This window comes from Carassius auratus, chromosome 3, assembly GCF_003368295.1.
Source record: "Carassius auratus strain Wakin chromosome 3, ASM336829v1, whole genome shotgun sequence".
NCBI classification, from domain to species: Eukaryota; Metazoa; Chordata; class Actinopteri; order Cypriniformes; family Cyprinidae; genus Carassius; species Carassius auratus.
The window spans coordinates 29,740,488-29,753,674 of record NC_039245.1 but is presented as its reverse complement, the minus strand read 5'-3'; the positions used below and the strand labels follow the sequence as shown (position 1 = coordinate 29,753,674).

Sequence of the window (13,187 nt, the reverse complement as noted above, 5' to 3'; positions counted from 1 at the left end):
TTATGGCCTTGAATTTGTTATCTGTTAAAAACTGAATGCATTCCCAGGCTTTTCAAGGACCTACTATGTTGAGGCCATAACATAGTATTGTGCAAGCAACCATTATATAAAAACAAAATGTCTTTGTTAATTGATAATCTGTACCCGTAATCATTATTTGCATGAAAAGGAATACAAGCTGATGGTGTTTTTTCAGTGGGAAACTAAAGTGAATTGTATACTGTATATAGGGAAGTGTTTTTTTTTTTGCAAAAATGTAGATAGTAAATGTAGATATATATATATATATATATATATATATATATATATATATATATATATATATATATATATATATATATATATATATATATATATATATAAAACACCCGTACACACTTTTGTTTGAAGACCAGTTCTCACTATTAACTTACTATAGTTTTGCCTCAATAAACTCCTAATGTGCTGCTTATGAATACTTAGTAAGGTAGTTGTTAAGTTTATGTATGTAAAATAATCACTTTTAAACATCCCGGAAAGGCTTGTTGAGCCAAAATTCACCAACCCAATTTCATGAGAACACAAGTATTTTATGAGGGTTTAAGTGATTTCGGATGAATCTATTTGATGTGATTCACAATAGCATAAAAGTCCAACCCATAAACCTAACCATCAGTGGATCATAGACATTGCATGAAAATGCACAAATTCATACATGTTATAGCCACTAATTCGCCAAAACATAAAAAGTATACAAGTACAAGTATATGAAGCCAATATAACCTTCGAACTAACCTTCAAACAGTTTTAAACATCTAATCAAGGCTTTAAGACAGAATTCACAGTATAAACCCAACCTGGTATCCTGAGAAAATGTAACTATTTTACAAGGTTTTATGTGATTTCATACAAATTTGTACAAAGAAGCTAAAAAAAAAAAACATGAAGGTCCACCCATCAGTGAAGTGTAAACAGATCATATGAAAACATGTGAATTACATTGTACAAATTCATAACAATAGTGAAAGACAAACCATGTATTTTATATATATATTCTTTTTTTACTTTAATTTATTTATTCACCATCTTGATACCACAATTAATAATAATAAAAAAAAGCATTACACAAACACGTTTTAATCTACAGCATGTCTGGTCAACCATGCCATCAGCCCGTCTACATTGCAAGAGAGCTACACAACACAAAACTAGAACCTACCCATTAAAATGAGCAAAGCTTCCACACTGTCTGTTTACAGTGTAGACATGATCTTTGAATATAATGGCAGTGTTCTAGAATTATTATTTTGCATCAGTCATTTTCAATGTGGCTGAGGTATACTATGAAACACAAACACTGTGATAAATTAAAAAAAAAATTATAATTTGAGGGGAATCCTTATAGATAAATATACAATACATTCAACCAAAGCCACTGCAGTCAAAGGGAAAAGTATTTCAGGGGGAAAAAAGATGTTATATGATATTTTTGCTAGGACTGCGTGAGAAAATAGTAATATATAATGACTTGATATAGTGACATGTTTGAGTTTTTGCCAACAAATAAAATTAAAGGAACAGTTCACTAAAAATTAATCATTGTCAAACCATTGCATGACATTTCAAATGAGATATTAGAATGTCAAAGCTGCTCATTTCTCTACAAGAAAAGCAGATGATATACTACCAAGCTCCAAAAAATCTGTCCATATCATTTGTGAGCATATCATACTTTGGGTGCAACATCATTACCATTCAGATACTTAAAAAACAATGGGCTCTATTTGTCAAATGTTTCACAGATTCAGCTTTCCATCTCTCCTGTTTCTAAAGCATGGCTCCTGGGATACTATAGTTCATTCCTAGATATTCCAAGAGGTTCTGAAGCTTGACTGCAGAGAGATGAGCATAACAGACACTTTGTTCCCTCACTGAAAAATTTGGCATCACTTCAGTTTTGCTTCAAGACTACAGTTGAAATAGAAGGCAGACCAGTGTATGCATGATTTATCAACTTTCAAAATTACTCTCATGCTTGGATAACATTTCATGATGCTAATTTAAAAAAATCTGTTTGAAATATTCAACAGGATGTTTTGTTTTGGTAGGCAACCTTAGACAAATAATTTAATGTTCTTTTATCTCTTGTGACGATAAAATATTTCTCTCTTTTGAAAAAAAAAAGTCTAACTGTATTTTGTTAAGTTTAGCACGCTAAAGAGTCTTTAACCTGCAGTTATTAAAAAAATCGGCACCACTATCTCACCTTTACCACAGAAGGACTGAATTATATCATCCGGTTTCACTCAAAATGCAAAATTGGTCTCGACTGTTTGCAAAAAAAACAAAAATGCCAGCAGTTTCTTTTCTTAGCTAACTGAACACTAACCCAGGACTTACGTGTTTCTCTCCCTCCCCCCTCCAAAGCAAGCACAGAATACACACCGTGTGCACAAATAACAGACACCACAAAACAAAATCTCAACAGGCATTTACAGATATCTACATATTTAACAATTATAAATTAGAATTGTGCAAATTGCCCCACATAGTTATCTGCGTTATTCATCGTCATTATCATCACGTATTTGATGACCTAAAGAAAATATAAATGTGCATCATGATGCACACAAATGCCACAATATGGGGCATCAGCTGCTCATTGTCATTAAAGGTGAAGTATGTGATTTACACATCATTAGTGACACTAAACAGAAATGTAAAAATGAATTCTACAAACAAATGCTCTATTTTACAATCGTTCAGATCAAGTTCACGTCAATAACTGGGGAATCCCATCTGTTAGGATTCTCATTCATATTAAAATGTAGTTGCTCGACATCTCAACTATAGATACTAACCAGAAAAACCTTAACCCTATGGTCTCTTTGTTATTGTTATGGCTCAGCTGGGCCACTCAAACGAACAGATTTTGTGGCAACAATGTTGCAGAAATTACACACTTCACCTCTGTACTTCACCGCAATCTCATGTAAGTGTCTTGCAGTTGCATATTTTTTTATAGCATATCTTGAATTGAGCATGACAGATATCCTCTGAATGAAGAATCATTTTGATCGATGTTGAAGGTTATAATTTGTTCTAAATTTTCTCTTCGCTTTCTGGCTCTTGTTCTCACAGTTCCTCCTACACTTCCTGAACATCTTTCAAAGCTCTATGGCAAAGATTTGAATGCCTATTAGGAGATGAGAAGTATGCGAGAGAAGAAATAGTTGACTCTTCTTCTAATACTGACTCTTGAACATATCATCATGTCTGGTGGACAGTCATCTCTTCTGACCACTGACACGGGGGAATCAGATCTGTCATGCTACTCCATTAAGAAACGGACCCAGACCCTTTGAAGCATTTCACTTAGGGCTGTATTTTGCAACTTTCACCTCTGAAGACTGGGTAACTTACTTTGCTTGGTGAATCTTTGTGTATTTGTTTCAATATCGGAGTCTATGACCTACAGAAAAAGGCACACGGGTAATACTTGATCAGTCTACATCTATACCTTAGCTTGGCAATTAATTTTGAACAAAGACAAAGATGCTTTTAATTAAATTACACACAAACATCTGTAAATATTACATGTACCCAAAAGCGTCAGTTGATTCCAAAATATACGGTATGCGAACAAAAATGCTGGTGTGCAAGGCTTCTTCGCTTACTCAGTCAGCAAATGTTCTTGAATAATCAGCTTCACTCATTTTTGGCTTTGCTGGTCCATCAGCACCACAATGGCATAAACCTGCATGGAAATTCTGGTCCAAGTTGGTATTTTCTACAGAGACATGTGGGGTTCCTTCAGTTTAAATGGAGCTCACGGACTCTGAAATGCATTACCTGGTTTAGTAAAGTTTTTGACAAGTTCAGTTAAGTGTATCTTTTCCTACATCTTCCGGTCATCCAGATGCGCTGGTTGTAGATGTTTTCTTGTGATTGTTCCTATTGGACCCTGCAGTCCCAGTGGGTTTTCTCTATTAAATCATCAACATCACAGATAGCTACTTTATTTAAGACTAGAGGTAAGACTCTGTTCTTCATCATTGAGTTTTTTAGCATGTACATTTGTGCAAATCTTTCTTAACCTACTGTATGTTCACCTTCTGCTCACTGCTGATCCTGCCCGACTGGGACGGTGTCAACTGAGCATCAAGTAATGTTACGAACGGGTGCCCATCATGTGTCCATCAGAGAACGCAGTGCTCTCATAAACTCACACATCAACACACATACACACTCCTCTTGCTCCAGCCAGGGTCAAGGTTTCAGGACCCTTAGCCAAAAGAAGCAAGAGTGCTCAAGTATTATTCTGTGAGACATCTTGAGGTCCTTATGCTCACAGGTTGCTCTTCGCATTGCCCTGTTGAACGCTACAACACTTTCCCCTGTCCACCATGACTATGTCCTCTGTTATCGAACTGCAGGTGGAACTATCTTGTGGTGTGGAGGTGAACTGCAATCCAGGACCCATACCATTCTGGCTGCTGGACACCAACATCTGCTTCTCTTCTGGACTGCCCAGCCGGGAGGTAGTGGTAGCGATATCAGGCAGCTGCGAGAGGTTGGTAGGAGGGACCAAGATGCTGCCACTCTTCATCTGAAGAGACTGGCTGTAGGTGTGACGGTACTCCTCCTCAATGTCCCTCCCAAGCTTCCAACGTCTCCATTTCTTCAGAATCTCAGACTGAACCTGACCAATCGAGAACATTCACATAACGGTTATAAAACAGACTTGTAAAGATTGAGCCAGATTTGTGAGGATGGGTATATTAAAAAGAGTATCTAACGTACCTCCTTGTTGACGAAGCAATATAAGATGGCTACCAGCAGCCCCTGTGAACATGTCAGAGCACGAATAAGCAATTAATTTAAGAAACACTTTAAAAAAAAGTTGTATAAGTGGACAACCTGCTGAAATATCCAGGGATGTGCTTACTACAATGACAAAACTCACTGAATAACTACCATAGTATAATGTATTGTTGAAGAAGTAGCTAGTCACAGCTGTTTCCCAAAACTGTAGTCATTTTGTCACACATCAGTTTTTTTAACCACATTGGCTCAATAATAAAGGACTGTCGTTTTTAATGTTGTGCAGGTCATGGAGTGCTAACTTCTGCTAATTAATCAGTTTATGATGGAGTTCATGCCAGATTGTTGTGATAAATAAGGAACATGGCATCTGAGGACTACTTTGCCATATTTGATCTCCATTGTTTTGCTTTATTTAGAGATGTTTGATTCAGTGATGGGTTCTCTCTTGTGTAATTACGCATATGCATATGCACACTCTTCGAAATGCTGTTTTCATTCTCTTGAAAAACTAAACTGAGCTTCAAATCACCAGTTTGAAGAGAGCTATAGTTCCAACAACACAACTTTGAGATGCTATTTGCGGATGTTTGCTAGAACTATGGTTTCGTGAACAATGGAACTTGAGATCATATAACTAACAATGCATTTGGGAAACATAACCATACAACTGTTTGCTGGTTTATGTTGTGTTTGGGATACTGGTCTCAACGGGATGCTGGTTTTCTAACCAGGCTTTTTAACTGGCTTTTCCAACAAGACTTCCTTTGTTAACCAACTTCACCAGAAGGTCAGACCAAACAAAATTTGGTTTGATTTACCAAAGTAGGTCTTGTTCACTGGTCAACATCTTTAGTTGATCATAACGTACTATTCCTATCAGATTAACTTAACTTAAACCACCACTAACCATCATAAACCCACCTGGATATGTAATCCTTTGGATAAAGTTTGAATCAACTGCAAAAAGGCCAGCTAAACTCTGTTTTGAGGTTGTTCATTGTCATACATAAGCATTTTCAGAGATCTTTAAAAGTAATCATCAGTCTATTTTGCGAATGAGATAAACCTGACACTTTGAATGAGTTCATTTAGTGCAATCTGCAGTAAGATGTTCAAAAGCCAATAAGCATGAAGTGTCTACAGATGGACACACAACAGTCACGTTTATGGCCTCGCTCTCTCTCCCTTACCCTGAATCTTTACACATGTGAAAAGTCTCAACAGGGCAATTCCTCCAGGCAGATGATACAAATTCGACACATTGCAGCTGCGCTCCACTTGAGAGTCATTACCAGTTTGTCAAAGGGTGAGTCCGCCAATTTGTAGCATTTGCTCTCTCAAAGCAATTAGTCCTGACATTGTAAATAAGCTACAGAATATCAGTTTGTTTTTCTAAGCTGCTGCCCAATCAATGGACATTTGAATGCATTGCTAATTTGCAATATATGAGGCTTTTAGACAGATTTTGGCAAGGTGAGGTGTTTGGCAAGAGATTTCTCTGTTTAGTGGCATATCGAGAACAAAACAATTTATTTGGAGTAATTTTGAGCTTTTTATCCATCTGCTAGTGAGGGTCAGAGTAATGCAGCATTTAAAACTGAATTCACTTGAGAGTGCCTTTTAAATTCCAATTCAATTCCTGAAAATGGCTTAGTCTAATGAAATTGTTCTGTTGTCTGACTGTGTGGATCTGATTCGAACGACAACTCAGTAGATTCCTTTTTCTAGCATTCCTCTAAAACTTCACAAATTGAAAGGAGAACAATTCTACAATTCTGAGTTTTGCTCAACCATGATTAGAGTGATGGTGTATTAAGACTTCCTGACCTGGAAGGAGTTGAAGAAGAGGTCGATGAAGAGCTTTGTGAGGCGCAGGGATAGAGCACCATGTGAGGTAGACTCATCAGTAACAAATGAAAACAGGACCGAATGGATCCCAAGTAATGGAATCAGGGTGAGGGTTGACTTAGCAAGCCTAAAATTGGGAGAAAATACAAAGATAGACAGTTTATCTGGAATCAAATGCACAACATTGTGCAAATGCTCAAAGTTCACCCAAAAATGAAGTACAGTCATCATTTTTTTCACCCTCACGTTGTTTCAAATCTGTATACTTTTCATTCTTTTTTCAATATATTATTTTATACTTATATTTACAAGTACAATAAGTATGAAAAATCTGTCCATCTCAAATCTGTTTCACAAATGCTATGATTAAAGCAATGTGCAAGCATGCAAATGATTAAAGTATGGTGGTTTGTGTGCAATAGCGCATTACATCATTGTTGTCAAAAACCACATCTCTCATAACCAACTGTGGTGCAAATGCTTGAATGCTCTGAAAAGAAGGGAATTTAAGATTATCAGCAAATAACTAACAATTTTTAATATGTTCCTCATCTAAAGCTATTGTTTGGCTCCAGAATACCTGTCGTATGGGCTTACTTTTATTGCGCAATTAGTTTTTCCATCAACACTTCTTAATTTGGGTTCTAATGAAGCAAAAGAAACTCAGGCTTGGAATAAATTATGCTATACATTTCACTTTTGGGTGAACTAACCCTTTAACTGTAGGACACCTACCGGAGCTTGTAGTCAGAATATCTCATTTGGTGCGCCCTCAATTTGGACACGAGGATCTTGATGATGTGTATGAAGATGAAAAAGTTAATCTTGACAGAGAGAGAGAGAGAAAAATGCCTTGATTAAGACCATTATGTCACAAAACTGACACAACAGTTTCCTCACAGCACAACCAATGACTCAAGACTCAGATGAGGGACTGGGGCGGTGAGGAGCGTAGGGGGAAGGAAGTCAGCGGGAACAGCATTCATAAAGTCCAGCTCTTTAACATAGGAATTCCTGCCCACTACAGGAACACTCGAGACGTGGACAGATTCACAGAAACGTCACTGCACATTTCATTATGGCTGCCTGGCAAGTTTGCACAGTAATGTGCCTTTCAACGCAATCAAGTGGAAATAAAACACTGGAGGAGGGGGAAAGCAGTTCTTTGAAATCATAGCTGTGGACCCTAAAACATATCTTGTGAAGTAGGCTGCTTCCTGATGCACTGAGAGTTGACATGTGTGCTTCATGTATAATGGAAATGACTTCAATTTTGAACGTTGCTTAATGCTTAGCCAAATACAAGGCAATTGGGTGTGATGGTGTGACCGAAGATGGAAATTGCAGGGCATAAAATATTTACCCTACTGTGTTCTTTATATTCTTTCAATTATGGCAAACAAGAAAGTGAAGTGACATTCAGCCAAGTATGGTGACCCATACTCAGAATTTGTGCTCTGCATTTAACCCATCCGAAATGCACACACACAGAGCAGTGAACACACACACACACACACACACACCCGGAGCAGTGGGCAGCCATTTATGCTGCGGCGCCCGTGGAGCAGTTGGGGGTTCAATGCCTTGCTCAAGGGCACTTCAGTCGTGGTACTGAAGGTGGAGAGAAAACTGTACATGCACTCCCCCCACCCACAATTCCTGCCGGCCCGGGACTCAAACTCACAACCTTTCGATTGGAAGTCCGACTCTCTAACCATTAGGCCACGACTTCCCCACTCAAGCCTGGACACTCAAGACACTCAAGCCTGGGTCATACTAGTAATAGCAGTATTATCAAAATTCTTACTATGGTGTGCACGTAGAGGTTAAGCAAAATATTACTTTCGTGAATGTGGATTTTCATTGAAATGGCCACATGCTGTTGAATTAGAATGACAGAACAGGACATCTCATTACAGAAATTAATTAGTGGTTTAATTTTATTTGTCTAGCCCATGCATGCCAATTTATTCCCTGATACATTGAATCTTTGGTAACACTTTAGCTTTGATTTGTTAACATTAGTTAACTAATTAACTATTAAGAAATGAAAAATAATTTCAACATTTACTACCACATTATTAAAATCTGAATTTTGATCACTTAATATTATTTAATGGGCCGGAGCTAACATGAGCTAACAATGAACAACTGCATTTTTGTTAACATTTGAAAAGATAGTGAAACAAATATTTTGTTCATTATTAGGTAAAGTTAGTTTACCCAAATTGTCATGCCCAAATTGATTTGATTTTGAAGCAATATTTACACTGGAGCTGGCAGCTTCAGCTAGATAATCAAGGCTAAAATGCAATTTTGAACTCATGTTGACTTCAAGGGTGGAGGTAAAGTTTAATTAGCAGTGCTCTGACTATGGGACACTCGGGCAGATATGTACATGAATGAGACTTGCACTCACCAACACGGCCAGCAGGATTGGCGAACGAATTATCCACCAGTACTCCATGTTAATATTCTGCACCCAGCATCTAATCAACAACAAGAGATCAAATACATCACTGTACATGAGCAAATATATGGCCAACTATTGTTCATTAAATATACTCAATACAGACAAACGTTTACTGAAGCAACTTCGGTTTACTTGGTCCATGATTTCCATTTTATTTAATTTATTTGTACTGTATGTCTCTCAATCATCATTGTATTGCAATGCATTTTTTGTTGCCCTCAACAATAAAAACTGCAAAGCTTTGATAATAAAACTAAGTATTTAAATATAATCTTACTAGACATATTAATCTATGTGAGATATAGAGTGAGAACTGATTTTATGTAAGTATTCTGTTATAAATATCTCATTGATTTACAATACAAGCTATTAGAATATCATCTTGCATATCTATGCTTAGTTTTGGCCTCTGAATAAAATTTAAGTGTTTTTGAACCTCAAGCCTGAGCTCCATATTCTTTCGATGAGCCATAAAATCCTGATGCATGAAATGTTACTTAACACAAATAATACATGCAAACTTTATTTCAGATATTTGCAATATTTTGTCTAGAGGTTCAATAAACTGAATTTATTTATTTATTTAATATTTTTGTATTTATCTATTCAGAGTTAATATATTCTAAATGTGTTTATGATTTAAAATGTTCCTGTGGCTCAATAGTAGACCATTGTTTTAGCAGCACAAAAGGTTGTGGGTTTGATTCCCAGGCAACACACATAATGGTAAAAAGAAAATAGCCTGGTGAGTTGCGACTGCTAAATGCATAAATATAGGGTTATTCGTTAGAGTTTGGATTTTTCTTATTCTGATTTTTATTTTATTGTAAAAAAAATTAACTTGACATTTCATGTATAAAACTTTTTTTTTTTGGCGGTTCGATTAAATAATGCAAAATGAACTAGATGTTTAAAATTCTGGCCTACAGCATATTACTTGTGGTTCATTAAATCACACTTGAAATGGAAGGTGAAATTAACAGTGTGCTCTTCTGTTGCATACTGCACATTTTGACTATCACAGTAGTAATTCAATGCATTCAGAAAACCTGCACACTGAAAATGCAGCGATATCTCAGTATCTTGAGTGATAGTGTGGAAATAAAACCCAGCGAATGAAACAAATAGCCTCACAGACACATAACAGATGACATGCTGACTGAATGGGGATAATGCTCACTTTATCAACAGGAAGGAGTGATTCTTTTATCTGCACAGGACGGGTAAGTTCAGATGGATGGATGGGGTGATGAGTGCGGGAGAGTATAAATCTGTCCTCAACCCCTAGCAGGCCGTGACACGTTAAAGTGGAGTCACAGATATACAAGCTACATGATTTATGTCAGTCTCTTTGCCTGCTATAGAAAAAAGGCCTGGGCTACAGAGGTACACTTATTTATAAAAACTGAATTTATTATGGAAATAAAACACTTTTGGGGTGACCTATTACTTTAAGGGTGAACTGAATGTCATGTTTTTGGGAAACTCAGCTGCATTTTAATTGAAATTAAATAAAAAATATATTACAGCTTCAAGTAATATATTATACAATTAGACAACTTTAGAGTGTTTTTGACCTTTGTATGCAATTTCATAACTTCTTATGTTTCTGAAATATGGTTATAGTATATATAATGTAGTAAGTATATAATTTTAGGATATTAAGCACATTCAATTAAATTAAACATACTCCATTTTCACAGATGATTTATATCGAACACTCTTAATATATTCACAGTCACTTGGCTGATGCAAAAAAAAAAAAATAATAATAATTATGATTCATTACAATATTTGCAATCTTTTTCGTTTGTCCATTAAATCCTAACGACTGCTATTATATGAGTTTTGTGACTCACAAGACTGAAATGTTTTCACGAGAGTGTCTCCCACATTAAGGAGAGACATTACACAACATCAGAAATTCAATTCATTTCCATGAATCATTAAAACGATTTAATTTAATTGATACAAAATTTGGAACGGAAGTGCCAATGTGACTTTTTATGTTTTAAAATATGTTAGTACTCAAATATGCATGCAAAAATATGTCTATTTGACTGAAAGGATGGTTGAAGCAGAAAAATATCAAGATATTATTTTTAGCTTTATCATCCAGCTCTTACAGAAAATATAAAGAAAGTGCAACTTTTAACTATTACCATATGGAAAATCTCCTTCATGTACATTTTACATTTAAGGGAGCAACAGGGTTTCATACTAGAGTGCTACTTACAGTACATCTGATGTATAGCAGGCTAATGTATGCGAATTACAGTATGTACTGTAGTCAGCTTCTAAATTAGATGAATATAGCTGAAATACATACTACTGAACATGTAAACTCAGCGCCCACAAAGGGTCATTGAAATAAATTTACATCTTGAAAACCCTTCCAACAATAACATGTAAGATTGATGAGATTTTACAATGCACTGTGTAACTCAATGGCTGTTACAAGCAAGACTTGTAAGACTGGAGGGGATGTTGCAGGTAAATAAAATGCTAAACAGTCATTTATCATAGCTGAAAATCTGTGTAGCATCACTGCATTTGACAGTATCGGGGCAGCATGTGTTCACAACTTATGTGCTTGATTTGTTATAAAACAAACGCTACAGTGACAGAGTACTGATGTCGGCCAACTCTCCAACTGCAAAAAACACACCGACTGTTTGACGTGCACTGGCTTTCATCAGCCACAAACACACTCTTCCCACACGGCTCTAGAACTTACTCCTCATTCTCATACAAGTACTTCATGATCACCCACGGCAACACGAATATCAGAGGGGCACCTGAAGGAGAAAGAGAGAGAGAGAGACCATGTGACACGAGGTATAAACCATCTGCCGCGCTCTGTATGAGGAAGCTCTTAAACCCAGCTAATGAGTTCACAGAGTAAAAGCCCTGAACCTCTCACCCCAGCCAATACACTGGTAGATGCCGAAGTAATTCCTCTCCGTCAGGACTGTCACGACCAGAAGGCTGTGCAGGTAGATGCCCTCCACCAGCAGCCAGTAGTTGTTAGCTAGTATACTGTACTGCATCATCACCATTGCAACTCTGCAGCCGACCGCCGTCTGAAACGCAGAGTTTATGGAGTTTATGGGTCACTGAAAGCTTTCAGCTAAATTTTAACCCACCTCCTCCATTCAGATTTGCACAGTAATCTATATTATTCTATATCTATATTAACATGCATTTCAAAGAATATTCCTGGTCATTTGCAATACACTGTAAGGTTTATGGGCAACATATTAGCATAGAAAGTGCTTAAAAGCAGAAAGTGAAAGTTTATTTTTATTTTTTTTATTAAATGTCTTTAATGAGTAAAATGTTTGAAATGTTTGCCAACACAAACTTTCTTCTGGCTTTAGAAAAAATAAAATAAAATAAAAATACTATTAGGATTTACTGAAGATGGTAAAATGAATAGGCGTGGCCACTAAACTTATTATACTGTAAATGCATTTGTAAAAGATGCAACATTTATGGGAAGACATAATTTAACTGAATCATGCAATGTCATATACTGAGGTTTGCTGTAGTCAATTTACTGGTTTTGCATAATTTAACAGCCAAAAATGCATTTCTTAACCCATGTTGTGAGTTGTGAGTTGTGAGTCTATGTTCAGTAATCTAAGGATTGTCAGAAGATCATCCAAAAACTGTTAGATATGGGATTGTGCTCTCATGCTAATTTGCATTGTTTAGTGAATCTGGTCTTAAATGCAAAGAATATGCTACACATTAACATTAGTTACCAAAATAGTTATAAAATATTTTTTTTTTTACAATAAAAATAAAAGTTGTAAATGGCAAAAGTTGTTAATATATCAGAAATAAATATTCGGACACTGTTTCTTTAAAAGTAGAACGATGCTTTGATTTTTTTTTTTTTTTTGATTATTTTTTTTTTCTTATTGAAAACATCCAACAAGAACAGAAAAATCCCCTAATTGAAGAATTCCCACAACATGCTGTCCAAGTCAGTTGTAAATAACCCAGAATATTATTTTGAAAATAATTACAAAGGTATAGGATTATTAAACGTGTA

The 13,187-nt window shown here is 36.1% G+C and overlaps 1 protein-coding gene across 1 annotated transcript in view; it reads right to left on the bottom strand.

Moving 5' to 3' along the window:
* Positions 1-585: 585 nt before the first annotated feature.
* Positions 586-13,187, bottom strand: part of gcgra (glucagon receptor a) — a 46,652-nt gene continuing 34,050 nt past the window's right edge. Inside the window, exons 8-14 of the mRNA XM_026218892.1 lie at positions 12,051-12,210; positions 11,865-11,925; positions 9,074-9,143; positions 7,390-7,478; positions 6,634-6,781; positions 4,783-4,824; positions 586-4,681 (exon numbers count right to left, since the gene is read on the bottom strand). Of these exons, the coding sequence (XP_026074677.1) occupies positions 4,328-4,681; positions 4,783-4,824; positions 6,634-6,781; positions 7,390-7,478; positions 9,074-9,143; positions 11,865-11,925; positions 12,051-12,210 (924 nt within the window). The 3' untranslated portion in view covers positions 586-4,327. The remainder of the gene's footprint in view (positions 4,682-4,782; positions 4,825-6,633; positions 6,782-7,389; positions 7,479-9,073; positions 9,144-11,864; positions 11,926-12,050; positions 12,211-13,187) is intronic.